Genomic DNA, 17,077 nt, shown 5'->3' with positions numbered 1-17,077 from the left:
GAACTTCTAGACTGCACCAGATAGCGATTGGCTGATTTATTTAGAAGGTTGTACTATTCCACCATGTTGCGGCTGAAACTCTCTCTCATTTGAATGCAATATTATTACAGCAACTCTGCATACCTACAGTTTTTGGCAATGTTAGCAATAGTGCTCATTTGTATGAACATTCTGTTGAGGGCATCAAAGGTTTCAGCTGACATGTTTTTCGCAGCACAAACAGAGACGCCGACAAAAAGGCAAAGCAAAAAAACAGACTGCAGCTTTAATTAAACACTCTTTGAAGATTTAATGTACATTTTTATTATTATCATATGTGTCTTAAGACATTGGGGGTATATTTGTAGCAGTAGCCAAAAATACATTGTATAGGTCAAAACTATAGATTTTTCTTTGCTAAAAATAATTGGGATATTAAGTAAAGATCACGTTTCATGAAGATATTATGTAAGTTTCCTACCGTAAATATATTAAAACATAATTTTTGATTTGTGATATGCATTGCTAAGAGCTTCATTTGGACAACTTTAAAAGCGATCTTGTCAGTATTTAGATTTTTTTTACACTCTCAAAAAACATGCGTCAATGGAAAGCTTATCAAAAAAAATGTCCACTTATAACTGGTTTTGTGGTCCAGGGTCTCACATTATTTTTTCAAAAAAGTTAAATGTTCCCAGTAGTTTAAAGAAATTGGTTCAAAGACCTGCGGAAGTGTACTGGGATTGTCCTCAACTACTGAAATAATGGTTTTGTGAAAACACTGCACATGACCTAAAATTGAGCATAAAGCTTTGTTCAATGGTAAAGAAGCTGAGGTTGCCATCTGCTCTTTTAATAACGTGCTTTGGCTCCAGCGGGAAATTAAATTGTACCATTTCAGTCAGCAATGAGGGCCCTTACTCACCCCTGGAGATCTTTTTCAATGGTTTTAATTATTTATTTACTTATTACTTTAATTATGGGTACACATTATGGTAAATATTATTATGATTAATATTATTATTTTAGCGTTTGTTACTGAATTTATATATGTTTTTTTTTTTTTTTTGCCATTGGGTTTATTTCTTTCTCAAGGGTTGAAGTTAGATTTTGTTAAGAGGTGTAATTTCAAATTTTCAGGAGTTGCTTTTTGCCTCAGGATGGTTTCTTTAATTTACTCATTCATTTGGGACAATATTTTGCATTCTACCACTGAATGTATTTTTGTAATCTAATTTCTATCCCTTTTTCAACAACCCCATGTCCTCAGTGTATAACTTGGCCGGATTTATTACAGTAACCAGACTGGAAAAAAAGACTCCCTAAAACAAATGTTGTCCTTTTGTTGTAACCGTTTTCTGGAATTAGTTTTTGAAAGGGACATTGCACATAAGTGAAGCGGTTTCTGACTACGCCTATGGCTGCCAAATTGATCTCTGGTGGTCTGATAAGCTTTTTCTCTTAGAGAGACAGTAATTGAGCTATATCGCTGTTCAAAGGTACCAGTGTTGTTGTTCTTCAAAAAAATAACAAAGAAATCTTTGACTTTCTTTTGCCGAAAGTACTTTAAGCTTGTTAAATGTGGCTCAGACCAGCCAGGTTTATATAGATGGCTCCGTCCAAGTCTGCGGTTCCTCTGAGATTCATTAAATGATAATGGACTGATAGGAGCGTTCAGACTTTGTCTTTCGGAGCAGTGTTGTTGGGGTTATCTAGGTTACCCAGTGCCAGGTTATCCAGCTTTCAGAGTGCAACAACAAAGAAACTGACTCCCTCTCTCCTTTTCACTCGCCATTCTGGATTTAGACCATACTGAGTGTTGCGGGTTTTTTTTTTCTCCATAGTGTTTTGAAGTGCTATAATAATGCTTCGCAGTCACAGCTTTATGTTTCACTCGGATTTTTCACAGGCTAATGTGTTTTGAGACAAAATCTGCAGAGGCTCCCCTCACGGCTGTGTTATAAATGCCTTACCCTTTCACGTCACCTTCATTTTAAAGAAATTAATGTCGGGCTGGTATTTTAAGCCTCGCATAGTTCTCTTTATTAGTTCTGTGGTGCTACACAAATGAAAATGTCAGCGGTATAAAACGGTAACCCTTATTGAAAGAATGAAGACAGGTGTGGGACATTAAATCCCACTGAGATATTGGGTCTTATTGTTCAGAAGTCATGTTTTTTTTTTCTCAGTCGGGTGAGGACAAAAGCCATTGTTCATTTTGAGCAGGTTTTGATACCCTTATAACATTGATTTTTTTTTTCTTCTCCTTAGCTGAACTGCGGCAAGCCATTGTGGCCATGATGAACAGGAAAGATGAACTCAATGAACAGAACATGTAAGATTTTACTGACTGCATTGATCATTAAGGACAGACATTGTTTGGTAATGACATATGAACCTAACACATTTGTGTGGAAATCTGTTATTAAAAAATTATATTATTTTTTTTATCAGAAATTGTTGCATATCCTGCTTCGTCCTGTTTTGGCTTGGGTATCCAACATAAATGTTATTTAGATCCTTGCACTAAAATGCAAATTATTTTAGGAATTGAAGTGTACTTTTTATTAGTTGATATCAATATTTTTTTTATGCAATATGCTTAAAATATTGCTGAAGTAACAAAACCTGTTTTTTAAATGTTTTTAAAATTTTTGGGGTCAGTAAGTTTTGGTAAAATGTGAAATTAGAATATGAACTATTTCAACTTTTTTTTTATAATAATAATAATAATAATAATAATAATAAATCTTTCTTGAGTGAAATATAAGCATATTAGAATGGTTTCTGTAATAACAATTTTGTTATTGTAATATTGCTGTTTTTTCCTGTAGTTTTTAATCAAATAAATGCAGGGTTAGTAAGATGATGTCCAGAAAATTGCAAACCACAAATAGAAAACAACTGGCAATGTGATTTAAATATATACAATTCCATTTTAACTGACCGTTTTGTTGAAGAAAAAAAAAACCACCTTGAGTTTCAGTGAGTGTCAGGCCTTTGTTGTACCCTATTTGCGAAAAGTACCATGATGTGCACATTCAATAATGTGCAGCTGGGTAATTATCATGTGCACTTGTAGTCATTAAAGACAGCTAAGGAAAATTGGGTCAAGTGTGTGTGTGTGTGTGTGTGACTTACTGTTGTTATACTCTTTGGCACAGGTCTCTGCGCAGTCTCCTGGATGGAGAGATGGAGCACTCTGCTGGGCTCAGGCAGGAGGTGGACAGCTTGAAGAAGAGACTGGCTGAGCTAGAGGAGAGACATGCAGCCAAAGTCCAAGCTCTCATGAGGTAAAGTCACTAGAGACTTCAACCGAACGGTAGTCTGACATTGAACGACTATCAGCTTAAACTCTGCAAAGTCCGCATAGCATTTTAAGCCAAACACCGCCTACTTAGACAGACTGTGATTTATCTCATCTATGGCTGATCTAAACTACATGTTACACTCTATACTGTAGTTTTTTTAGTTTAGGGGTGAGTATTTGAAATTGGTCGCACCAAAGCAATCGAAACGTGTGTTTATTTCGAGGTCTGATTTTCCCTCCCACTTGACTTGCTACTTGCAACAAAATATTCAAAATTAAATCAAGTTTTGAGGTTTGCAATACAACAGTATATGAGGACATGTGTCACTTTGTTTTGATTTATGTATGTTCGGTTTTTGAATTTTGAATGATGTATCGTGATCATAATGAAAGAGCAGTTAGAGAAGTTTGGAATATGTTGAAATTATTAAAAATCCGTACTGATTCAAATATTTGGGTTTAGGCTTTGTTTTGCTTCCTGAGGTTGCATTTATTTGAAGAAAAATACAGTAAAAACATTTTAAAATGTAATTTAGCTGAACCACTAATGGACAATCAATGATGAGCCATTTCTCCAGTGTCACATGATTGTTAATAAATCACAAACTCATTACAGAGAGAAAGATATATATATATATATATATATATATATTACAGCTATTAATATTAGTTAATAGTATTTATACATTTTATCACATTTTTCAAATTCTTTCTTTATGGCTAAATCAAGTGATATTATTTTAGTGTTTTGGTCTTGTAAGTAAGGCCCTTTGTTGAAGCATTTTTGAAACATCGGTCTGTTGTCGTGACTAACCAAAGAACGCAGTTATTTACAATAAGATGATCAGAAACCATTAAGCTTTTTACATGATCACTTCAAGTATTAGCATCATCAAATCGATTGCCACTACTTAAGTAAAACACGGTTTCCTAATGTCATGATGCTTCCCGTCTGAGAGTCTTGCAAACTCGAATGTTAAGAGTCCAGTCAGTTTTTCTGTCTCAAACCTAATCTGTACCTGTCAATAGAGACTAAAAATAAGGTATGGAAGCGCTCAGAGGAAGCACCTATGAGCCGTGCTCTTGGGTTTAGCTCCATTGATTCCGCCTAACTCAGTGGGCAGTATTTAAGAAGCAGGATCCATACAGCAAGAGGCCAAAATGCTCACACACTCGCGCTCAGTCTCCTGTCAACACAAAGCTCTCCCACGCCGTCACGTCCAGGTTCGGCCTGCCGAGCAGAAACAGACAAAGGCATGGTTGTGGCAGCGTCTGACACTCAGAATAATACTTCAACGAACGCCGCGGAGCTGCCAGGGTTTTTGTCTTCCTGAAGTGCTGCTGCATTATTGGGAGAGACATCTTGCTTTTGTGAGCATTTCATCAGCTCTAATGTAGTGGTTCCTCAGGGGGATAATGTGGGGAGTGAATGAACAAATTAATTTAGCTCAGTAGGAGGACAGCGGCCGAGAGCAGGAGGCAGGCTTGTCAGTATGACGCTGTGTCAAAGAGAGGATTATGGGGGAGAAAACCACAGTCGGTATCATGCTGGTGACATCTGCACCGTGTCTGGATGGTGCATCCCTCCGCTTGCTCTTCATCAGCCTGTTTAGACAAACTGACACAGGGTTGGTCTTGTTTACAAATCAGTTTAATAATCTATTTGAAGGGGCCTCCAGCCAGCCCTTTTGTATTTAACGTTGCGTTTAGTCTTGGAGAATGTTCTCTTCTGATTGGCATTGGATTGTATTTGACCTCTGTTTTGGCTCGGTAATCGTCACATTTTGTAACACTTAAGATAATAGCAGCTGCTGCATAATGCCGGTGCTGTGTTTGACATTTTATTTACCTGTAGCCTTAGGGAGATGGAAATGGGTTCTGGGAAGGGCATTTAGACTGCTGTCATGCATAGTCATGTCTAGAAAGCATTTGTAGTGCTGAAGGAGCATCTGTGGATTTTTGCATTCAGCATTATTTATTTTCAATTGGTGAGGCACCACGTAGGCTACCTATAGAACAGGGATTCCCAAACTACTAATTTAGTGAGGGTTTTATTTTACAATTACTAATGTTTTTTTTTGTGGGGGGGGTTTGTTACTGTGATTAAAAATATTTTTATTTGAATAAGATTATAAGGAACACTTTTATTTGGAAATTAATGATTTATTGTTTTATTGATTTAATTTATTTATAGTTTGTGGACAATTTTTAAGATATAAAATATAAAAAATAAATATGATATATAATTTCTTGGTTGGCTGAATATTTTAATTAAACAATGTTATGCAAATTATATATTGTCTTTAGGATTATACGACTATTTGTTCATCTCTGATTTTATAGTTTGTGCATCGGGAACTTAAATAAGCCAAAATGTATAATAAATAAATAATTATCGAATGTAGAGGCTATATTGTAGTATTTGTAGCATGAATGAATTTAAGTTACTGTTCTGTGGAACATTCTGCCGTGTTCATAAAGAAATGCATATAAAACTACAAATCTAATTTTAGAAAATGCATTATTGAGTTGTATGAATAATAGGCAGTATGGTTCTGTGAAACTTTGAGTTCTGTAACCAGGGAGATTGTATAGCAAATCCTTTTTAATAGTCTTTCTGTGATCCAATTTCACTAATAGAGTTCCATTTAGGGAATTCATCTAGGAAGAGGTTTTTAAAAGAAACTTTTCCCTTCTGTGTGTGTACATCAGCACATGTATGGAGCACATGGTGTAAGTTATGGTATATGTTAATTTTATCTCACAGGTGTGTTTGAGTTAAATAGTTTAATTTAACCTATTGTTACAGTGAGAAAATGCTGACCTGGTTTATTGAGAACATTGACCTTTTTGTGATATGGATAAATGATTCATACAAGCGCATTAATTCTAGACCTTTTAGACTAATGCAGCTATTACTTTGGAGAGAATGACATTATGTGTCTATTCGAGGTGGCGCTCATTAAGTATAGCGCTATATGACCCATAAGCCCTTCAGAGGGACATCAGCGGTCTTTCTCTTGTGCTGGATGTTAGACTCTTAATACGAATCCACTAGCATGTGTTCGTACCGTGGCTTTCTCTGCAGGGGCAATGGAAAAGATCAATGTGGCACACCTGACTTACCGAGTCCTCCCCACAGAGAAGCTGTCTCTTATTAACTTTAATTAAATCGCCGCGGAATCGCACGCAGCTCGCCGGTGCGAAAAACGGCCGAGTCCCCTCCTTTGAGAGCCTGCCAGACGCCTTCGGATCTCCTTCATTCTCTCCGTTTATTGAAGGGTATAAAATGGGCAGTGATAAGCGAGTTACAAAGGGCGTCCTGGAGGAATAGGAAGCAATGTTTTTCACAGTAACACAACCTGGATTGATTCTGATTGATTTTCCCAAACCAGCGGTAACAAGGCTTGTAAGCAAGCACGCGTACACACACACGCACACACCTCGCTCCCCAGAACAGCCTTATTAAACTTTGTGTAAAGCAGTTCCTGGAATTGAATTCAGTGGGGGGCTTGCTGTGGGAGTCTCTCACGCGTACTGCACATACATCTTGAATGTCTGGATAGTGTTTAATGTCACTGAAGATGCAGGCTGTTATTACAAATAGTGGTGGATTTTAATAGGGGCTGGGATTTAATGGCAGTTGATCATATGAAGCGCAGTTAAAGGGACAGTTCACCAAAAAATGGAAAAACTGTCGTTAATTACTTGCCCTCATGTTGTTTCAAACCTGTAAGAGCTTTGTTAATCTTCAGAACACGCATCAATATATTTTAGATGAAATCTGAGAGTTAAAGAGCCACGTAATTACCCCTTTCAGGACGTCAGTAAAATAGTCCATGTGCCACTAATTTTCCGAAGCTACAATAATACTTTTTGTGCCCTGACGCAGAAGATGGTGTTTTGCTCGGTAGTCATTTATTTATTTGTTTACTTTAATCCGTCATCAGATGTTGTTGTCATAATATGTTGCTACGGGTTGTGTCTTGCTTTGGGCTTGAATGACAGGACATTCTGCCGCAGCAGGCTTTTTGCTTTCTGACCTTAAAGAGGTTGTTCACTCTATTTTTTATTTTATTTTTTCCTAGGTTTGATTGTGTTTATGGGGTGTAGTCTAACATGTGTTAATGCTTTGTTAAAAAAAAAAAACCCACGCGTTGTTTGTGACATAATTTACCTTTATCCTACACTGGTCTGTCCCTTCTCCAATTAACGCTCTAATGATTTTCTGCTTTAATGAAGCTCTCCTAGACAATGGGCTCTTAGACAAAGCACTACACTAGTAGTGAACCACTACTTAAGAACATTAATTTTGAAATTTGTGAATCCTTTAGAATCATTAGAAGGCAGATTTATGTTTCCTATGTAAATAGATTTTTTTTTTCATGCAGTTCTAGTTTTAACGGCTTGGCAACAACTCCTTTAATTTCCTTTTTATCTACCATGTCTATTTGTATATATGTATGTATACATACACAGTATAGACACTGTAGTAATTGCTATTTTTATTTCTAATTGTATTTTTTTTTTTGAGCATTAAACCCCATGGCCATAAACTCTCTACTAATCCCTGTATAAATTGGATTTATTTGAATAACCTAATTATGCTTGAACTGTGCACTAAGCACTATAAAAATACAAGTGTACTCAATATTCAATGACTTGGATCAGATTGCGGGTGCAAAAATCCTGATCCGGACATTCCTAATAAAAATTTAAAATATATATTTTTTAATCATTTATTAATAATTGCAGATCATGATGAAACTTAAAACAACTTTTAATTAAAAATGTAATCCATGTCAATGTAATCATATTTTAATTAATAGCACGCTAAGCTTTGACTTTATTCATTGTAAAATAATTTAACATGATGTTTCTCTTTTTTTTATATAAGAAATAGCTTCCTTTTGAACTCACCAGTTTCTATGCACATTTCATCTCTTCTATCACTTTTTTTTATACTGTTTTAGAGAAAATGAGGTTCTGAAGGTCCAGCTGAAGAAGTATGTTGGAGCTGTCCAAATGCTGAAAAGGGAAGGCAGCCAAGGCAGTGAAGGTAAGGCAGTGTTCGCATACTACAGCATGTTTAACGAAATGTGGCCACCTTGCAGCCTTTTTTATATACTTGGTGTACTTTTTTACTTTTTAAAACTTAAACAGATAAAATCCACCTTTTTTAAGGTCAGATACATAAACATGAATAACTTTTTTTTCATAGGGAAAAAGTCTGTTAACTTTTTTCCAGTGTTACAAAAAAAAGCAAAACACACAGTTATCCGTGCAGTGACGCATCGGATCTGCAGATAACCCGAGCCCCTGAAGGGTTTACAAGTGTGTCAAAAAATGTTCTAATTAAAAATAAAATTAAATATTGCATTGCAGTTGTTCCTTCGCTTCTGCAGACTATTAGCATGTGTGTGATAAATGACATGACATCCCTCTGTGGGATGCTGTCGTATGTTTGAACAGCCTGTGTCTATAATTTCACAGTTTTTTTTTTTCTGCGATTTGGTGGGAATTTCAATTATCTCTACATCATTTCATCAACAGCTTGCATCAGAAGAACGTTGTAAGATTTTTCCATGCAGGAAGTTTAGTGTGGTAGCGCGGCTCTTATATGCGAAGTATATATGTTCCTTACAGGAGCTGAAATGTGAAGCGTTTATCAAAATTCCCATGTGGGTTGTTTGCTTCTCAGCCCTTTCGTTAAATCCAGATAACTGGGTGATGCACACCCAGTAACAATTGGTTGCAAACCTTTATGATTGGGCTCTGCATCTCTCGGATTTGACAAACATGCTCATCTTCACAGATCAGCACTCGCTGCTCACCCAGCTCGTCATTGCGTTGCAGTGTAACAGTATCAGTCAGATCTGTGTGTGGAAGTGTGTTCCCACAGGAGAGTAAGCCTCAGAGAAACCCCGAATGGATGCCTAATAAAGAGTTTTATACGGCCGGATCATGCTGTGTACGCCAGGTCTATTATGGCTCCTTGTTGGATGCACCAAGCAGCACTATGGTCGCAAATTTCCCCATTTGCTGTCTATCGGGCTTTCTCTCTCTCTCCTTTGCTGCAAGACATAATACTAGGAAAATAGAGGCGACCACATGAGAGTTTAATGCTCCATTCGAAAACCTAGTGAGCTGCCAGTTGGGTTTTAAAGCATTAAAGATGTGATCCCAAATTAGGCGTTGGTTTTCCTTGCCTGCCTTGTTTTTAATCAAATGTTATGCAACGTTTTATGATTGCATTACTTGTATCCTTTACAGAATATGCTTTCCCAGAATGCATTGTCACCAGCTATAGTGATGAGATGAATCTAAATTAGTGGGCAAGAGAAATGGCATTGTAATGGCATTTATTAATGAATATCAATTGAAGTAGTTGCTTATAAAGTAATTATTTTTTAAATATTTATGTAAAGTAAATTAAACAATTAATTAAAAAAAGTAAATTTTATATATATATATATATATATATATATATATATATATATATATATATATATATATATATATTATTTTTTTTATTTATTTTTTATTTTTCTTTGATATGAGTACAGAATTTCAAGATATAAATTCCGACTAAAAAAAGGTTATTGTGGGTTTTTGTCTCACATTTCTGACTTTTACTCACAATCTTGCAATTCTGACATTTTAACATTTTCAAATATATTAAAAGTAAAAAGGCCTAAATTGTGAGAGAAAAAGTTGCGGTTAACTTTGTATGACTTTTCCAGTTGCTTCCAAACACAGCCATAGCACTGTTTTGCATCTCTGAGAAACACGGTATTTTGTTCCTAAATGTAAATGATTTTGTTCAATTGCAATGACTCACTTATTAACAGTGACATGCTGCCTCCATCTGACTGTTTTCATTTCACATTTAAAATTTATTTTTATTTTTAAATTTAAATAATTTTAAATAACATTGCTTAACCTTTTATGTTTAATATATAAAAACATTATTTAAATGTATTTGTAACTGCTGCACTAAATGATACATCATGCCACTTAAGATGCAGCTTTGTTACCACACTTGTGCCCATAAATGCCCATAAAATGTGTTTATATTTATTATGTATGTATAAGTAAACATATATATATATATATATATATATATATATATATATATATATACATACATACATACATACATACATACATACATACACTGGATGTATGTATTTAAATATATGCGCAATAAATATACATAGTTTAGACCTTTATCTTCGCTTTTCTATGGAGGGGTGCCATAGCAACAAGTGACTTCCTGTAGAATTCTTTCCGTTTGCTCCCATAGTAATGGTAATAAGTTAAGGAATTCCTTTAAAGTACTTGTTTTGCGTACCAGAATACCTGTCTTGTCCGGCACCTTTAGTTAAATAAACACACATTATAACAGATTATTTTATCATTCTGTTGACAAAATCTTGTCCCCGATTGGGATCTGCATATGCAGATATGCGCTCATCTGTTTTCAGTGCAGCTCCTTCAAGTTTTTGTTGTAATGCTTATCATTGTGCTGTCATAACTTTGCACTGCCTCAAACTCTTCTGCATGCACACATGAGGTTCTGTGACTGTCACTGTAGGTGCTGCCTCTGTAGGCTGTAGACAGCAAGGCAGTTCACTAGATTGTGGAACAGGGCTTAAATGATTCCTCCCTCCATGTCTTCTGGGCTAATGATGTGTCCGTACTGTACTCTGACTTTGATGTTGAACAGCAACTGAAAAGGATGGTAGGGACACATCAAATTGATATACAAGCGCACAATACGAGACTTTTTCATGTTCTGACAGACTGTGCGCACACTATATGAGCTCTTTTGAAAGTTGTGCTTTAATGATAGTGTGCTCCCGATGTGATCTTACTTGAACCCACGCTACAAAGATCATGATATGTTAAAAAAGAATTCCTTGTGTCTCCCCAAAGTTGAACTGCTATCACAGTGTTGCGAGTGTTGAATTAGAGCATGCAATTAGACAAACGCCTCGCTCCACCAAAATGTGAAATTGAAGAATCTTTTTCATTCCCATATCAAATATCCTCTTATTAGGCATTGGGAGTGAACAGGAAATCGTGTAAATGAGAGAGGTTAAGTGTCTTGTCACTTGCAGAGACTGCAAAGAGAGCAGAAACAGCTGGGGTTTTCGTTTTTTTTTTTTTGTTTCTCTTCTTTTCTCCAGAAATGTGGGTCAAAGGGAGAGTCATCAGTTCTGGGATAACCCAAGCTGAGAAAACCCTATATTTGTCTCAGACGATGGATGGTAGTTGTGCAGCCTTGTTATAATAGAAATGTAATTGCGCAGTTTGAAAAAAAGGAGTTACAGGAATGGGTCAGAGTGGTTGACTAGTTGTCCAACAACCAAAGAGTCAATTAGTGCGATCAGCAATTTAATATAGATTCTTTTCCTTTTTCTAATTAGCATTCTAGCACTGCTGTTTTTTTAAGCTGACAGTTGGCACCATTTCAGAGAAGTTTCATACTTTTCTAGCTTTTTTCAACGCAAGAACTCATCCCTTGTTAAGAACTTTTTCTACTGGTAAGTGTCTTGGCATTTAGTAGCAGCTATTTTTTTTGTTTAAAGCAGGGGTTTGCAAACTTTTCGACATGTCATTTAAAATTTTTCTGTATAACCTCTGTGCCAATCCCCCAATTTTAAGGATTAAAGTTTAAGGTTATTTTCCACAAAATGAACAGTATTGTTACTCCTCTATGCCCCGCCTTCCTGAAATGCGTGGATTTTTACAAAGCTCATCGTTCTGAGAGTCAGTGCTCATATTCAGTGGCAAATCCTTTAAATATGAAAGCACAAGTACTTACAGGAGCCAGAAGCGCCAGACTTCCCTTGCAAAGTTGAAATTGCCCCTCAGGTCTTTGTGCACAGCCAGGATTCAGTCCTCCGTAGATGCTTTGAACGTAGATGCTTTTTTTTTTTATTTGAACTTTTCTGGAACAGTGTTGTAAATACAACTTAACTACTGTTTTTTCTGAGGACTAGTTTTATCCTCTTTTGAAAGCACAAACAAAGTAGTTTTACTTTAGTTTTACACAATAAAACACGGTATCTCCAGAACGTCGTGCCCACAGCAACACTACAGCGAGATTAATAGTTCAGCCTTCTTTCTTTGTGTAAACATTCGGGTGGTGTTATGAAAATAAACCCACACAGTGACATAGAGATGTGGGGGCGTGTTTAAATGAGCTGTTCTTGGGGGTGTAGACAAAGTCAAAACTCTTTGGTTTTGAGACTTTGGGGGTCTTATCTATGCACTAACAGCTTGTAACACTCCAAAGGGAAAAGAAAACTTAAAATCACATCATATGACTCCATTTAACATCTAGAAACAGCTGACTAATATTAAATGATTCGCAGCCTCATCTTACCTCACTCTCTTTCAACGCTAAACTGACGCTTCATGCTGGAATTGATTTTTTTTTTCTCTCCCCACAGTATAATACGCAGTAAGTAGCAAGTTAGTTCTTTTATCAGATACAGTGTACACTCTCAAACTATTGACATGCTGCCCAGGTCAATCTCAGTGTGAGATTTTGGTACTCAAATCGCGATGGATTAATTTCTCCATCGGCCCTCCTTGACTTGTAATGCATTCATTACAGAGCCTGTGACAGGCTAAATGAATCTGGGTTCAGGAAATGGATCAGGGTGCTATTTAAAAATGAATAAACGTGCCGGGCTTTCGCCTCTCTCCAATGACAGCCACAGTTAATGAGTCAATGAAGGCCATTCTTCACTAGTGCAGCCAGAAAAGCGTTAATAATTTCATGTTTCGAATTCATTACACGGCGGATTGTATTTACTCATCCCTGTTGGGCTCTGGAAGTGAAGCCGTTTTGTTGTTCGCGCCTCTGCTTCGGTGGCGAGGTGTAGATGAGTGTGCAGCCGTGTGTGGGTAATGTGGGTTATTGTGTTTACTTTGACTAATGCGGATCCCCGTCGTGTCTGAGAGAGCTTGGTCTTTAATAATCGGAGGGGTGCGTTCACAGAAGAGCGGAGATGAGCGGCCGCGTAGGTGGGGCCAGGTGGTCTTCGGCAAGGGGGATGACGTACCTGATCACCTGTTAATGAACGGTGTTAATGAACATTTTAATCATCACCCGCAGGTTAAACAGGGACCTCATAACTCTCGCCCCTTATTGCACAGTCGTCGTGTCTGAAGATAGAGAGGCCGGGCAGGTGTACACCAGATAGCTCGGTGGGTGCACCTGGACAGGGATGGCTTCTATTGCCTGTGGTTATTTTTCATTTACTGTCAGGCCATCCTTCGACGTCTCCACAGATGCTCCCCTCCGGCGACAGAACGGTCGCTCTGGTTCTTGGCTATGGTGGACCTTGAGATCTCCACTGACAGTCGGAGTGTGATGCCGGCACTAATTTGTGATTCAGGTCTTGCCGTGCCGAGAGGGAGAGGGAGAGAAACAGACATGCGAGTAAAAAGGGCAGAGGGTGGACTACATTTGCCCATCATTACTCAAGCCGTTATCTCAGGTTCCATCTCAAATAAAAAGCACAAGGCGAGACAGGTAAATAAAGACATCAGAATATTTTTTCTTTTTTTCTTTTTTAGAGCAGTAGTGCAGTAGTATTTTATCATCGCAAATTTTTTTTCTAAAAAATGGCAGCTCTGGTAACTCTGAATTGATACAAACATCTATTTCTAGGGCATAAAACTTTGAACAAGTAATCATCACAAAACCTTCAATTATACTTTAATTATACATGCAACATTTTTCCTTCACACTTTGAAGGAATAAAAAAAAAAAAACGAGAAAACCTTTACCTGTTGACTCAACGTTCTTTACCTAAACATATTTAGCACCAATAGAAACTACCAGTAAAAATGTAAAGCTTTCACATTACACACACACACACACACACACACACACACATATATATATATATATATATATATATATATATATATATATATATATATATATATATATATATATATATATATATATATATATATATATATATATATATATATTATATATTTGAGTATTTGTCGTCATCAACATTTTTTACCAGACAATAACATGATGATATTGAGAAAAACAAAAAAAATGTTTTAAATGATAAAAACTAATTTTGTTAAGGAATTTAAATGAAAATTTAGGAGTGCTGAATTGAGTTCTTATTCTTGAATGGACAAAATGCACACAATGTTATGTCAATGTCTATGTCAAAATGCTTCGAAAAACAAAGTGACTTATGTCTTAAGTGAATTTATTATTGATGATAAGCAAACAATAAATTAAATATGGAAAATCACTCCGTGATCTTGACTGAATCACTTTAGTAGCTTTAATAAGGATTCATTTATGTTTAATTTATAGAAAATAGTATGTCTGATTCAAAGAAAGAAGAATTTTGTTTGAAAAACGCATACAGTGTTTATCACTGTGTCTTTTGTTGACCATGATCTTGTTTATTTATGAAAAGCTGTTTCATTTATTTCAAGATAAAGACAGTCACAACAGTTAAATCTGTCTTTAAGACCTTAATATTTTTTATATTAACATGTTAATGTAGGCTTTCTCCAGGAGTATATAATGGGTTTAGAAAAAAAAATGCTTAAAGGGATAGTTCACCCAAAAATGGAAATTTACTCACCCTCAGGCTAGCCAAGATAAAGCTGACTTTTTTCTTCAGTAGAAGAGTAAGAAGTTTTTTTTCAGCTAAAACTGTGGTCCTCAGTGAATTAGAAAATGCAAGTCAGGGGCTGTCCAAGTCTCCTTATTTTATGTGTGTGTGTGTATGTGTAATATATATTCTTTTTTTTTTAATATATTATTTATTTTCTTTCTTTCCTCTCCATTCTGCCATGGATGAGGTTTTGGTTCCTTGTCTCTGCATTTAATAATAAAAAAAAAAAAATGTTAATCTCGTCATCATACATCACTATCACTCTACTCTCCTGTTTGATACTGTTCAGTGCTTCGATACAATCTGTATAATTTGTATATATACAAAGCGCTATATAAATAAAAATGACTGATATTGAGGTCTTATGACTCAGAGTGATCAGTCTGTACAAAAAATGTAACAAAAAATACATCACACAATACCGAGCTATTCAAAAAAAGTAACAATCAGCTTATTGGTAAATGATTTGTTTCAATATCAATGCATTGATTTCAAGATGCAAATATCTGTTTATCCGGATAAAGACATGACCATTATATATTGCGATTGTGCGAGAAAATATAAATGTACTTCACACTCACACAGAGTATGTTGTAGTCAGGTAAAATGCACAACATTTTTGTAACATACTAATTTAAATATTTGTTTCTTCTTTGCATTCTTTGTGTAGTTTAAAGTCTTTCCCACAGCATGTTCTCATCCCGTCTCTCACCGAAACAAAATCTAAAAGTCTAGTAGGAACCATCTAGTACGAACAAGATCTTAAAGGTGTTACGTGTGTGGCTTGGCTGTTTTCTCTCTCTAGCATCACTGACTTTGCGTTCGTTTAGCACAATGACAGCTTTACAGTGAGGGTGAAGTAGAGGGCAACAGATTGAATGCAGCACAAGGAACCAATGCAACAGTTGCGTTCTGGTGAGTAGCAGCTGCTTATCTGACATTATTCAGATGAAGCCGGACTTCAGAGGCCTATACCATGCTGAGGCCCTCCAGGAATGCTCTGCGCTCGAACAGACCTGCGCTCATCAGAGAAGCAGCTTGGCGCTTCTGCTCTTATCAAAGCAGGGCCGGCCGTTCTGCCTGTCCCCAGGCCCTGCTTCAAAAAGTGTGAGGAGATGAAGAGTAAACGCAGGCACTGCTTGTACCTGGCCCATGCTAATGTGCCTCTCAGCGTGGTGACTTAAGCTCTTCAACATGCATGATGGTTATCGTGGTTAATTGAAGTGTTTCTTGTTAGCCTAGCAGCCAGACTGAGGAGGTGATAGCTGCCGGCAAGTGTTTTTTTTTTTTTTTTTTTTTTTTTGCACTCGATAAGCTTTTGGGAGCCAGCACTTTTTTGTTGTCTTTTGTATCCGTAACAAATTTTAAAATGATAGGCATGACAGTTGTATTACATTATAGTTGCGTCAAACTGCAGACAAAATAAGAAAATGGTTCGCGGGTCACAATAGTATGAATTGCTGTATGCATATTAGCAAAAAAAATTTTTTGCGCCATATATGACAAAAAGACAGGTGATTATTGTCCAACAAGAAAATGGTGGAATTTTTGAAAAGAAGAATAAAAAATATAAAATGCTAAATAAGATTTTGAGGAATTGTGAGGTACATGGGACCAATTTTTAGTTTCATTAGGTTTTTATTAAAGGGTTAGTTCACCCCAAAATGATAATTATAGAATTAATTACTCACCTTCACGTTGTTCCAAACCTGTAAGACCTTCATTCATCTTTGGAACACAAATTAAGATATTTTTAATGAAATAAAGAAGCTCCATAGACAGCGATACAACTGAAATGGGTCCAGGTCCGGAAATGTAGTAAATACATCAGTAAAACGGGATGTGACAGTACCTCAACCTCAGTTTTGCGACGCAGCTTTTCTTTTGCACGAAAACAACAAAAATAACATAATTTACTTAACCATTCTTTTCACCTGAAATCATTTTCCTTTTCTCAAGCATTTCAGAATGACTAAAACAACATACAGATGCTGTGATAGGGATCGCTCCATTGGTTAGTGAAGTTAACTCGTCTCGTAGGTCATTACTTTTTCAATGCTCATAGTGGAATTTATTTGGTAAATGTGTTTCCACTATAATTTATGCACAT

At 36.3% G+C, this 17,077-nt stretch overlaps 1 protein-coding gene across 3 annotated transcripts in view; it reads left to right on the top strand.

The window, feature by feature from the left end:
- snx29 (sorting nexin 29) overlaps positions 1-17,077 on the top strand; it is a 93,983-nt gene that overhangs the window by 10,626 nt on the left and 66,280 nt on the right. For all 3 annotated transcript variants that reach the window (XM_043253993.1, XM_043253992.1, XM_043253994.1), the window contains 3 exons: positions 2,251-2,314; positions 3,144-3,272; positions 8,263-8,348. In XM_043253993.1, coding sequence (XP_043109928.1) covers positions 2,251-2,314; positions 3,144-3,272; positions 8,263-8,348 — 279 coding nt within the window. The remainder of the gene's footprint in view (positions 1-2,250; positions 2,315-3,143; positions 3,273-8,262; positions 8,349-17,077) is intronic.

The sequence above is a fragment of the Puntigrus tetrazona genome, chromosome 12 (assembly GCF_018831695.1).
Source record: "Puntigrus tetrazona isolate hp1 chromosome 12, ASM1883169v1, whole genome shotgun sequence".
Taxonomy (NCBI): domain Eukaryota; kingdom Metazoa; phylum Chordata; class Actinopteri; order Cypriniformes; family Cyprinidae; genus Puntigrus; species Puntigrus tetrazona.
Note: the sequence above shows the minus strand (reverse complement) of the source record. Positions and strands in the feature narration are given on the sequence as shown.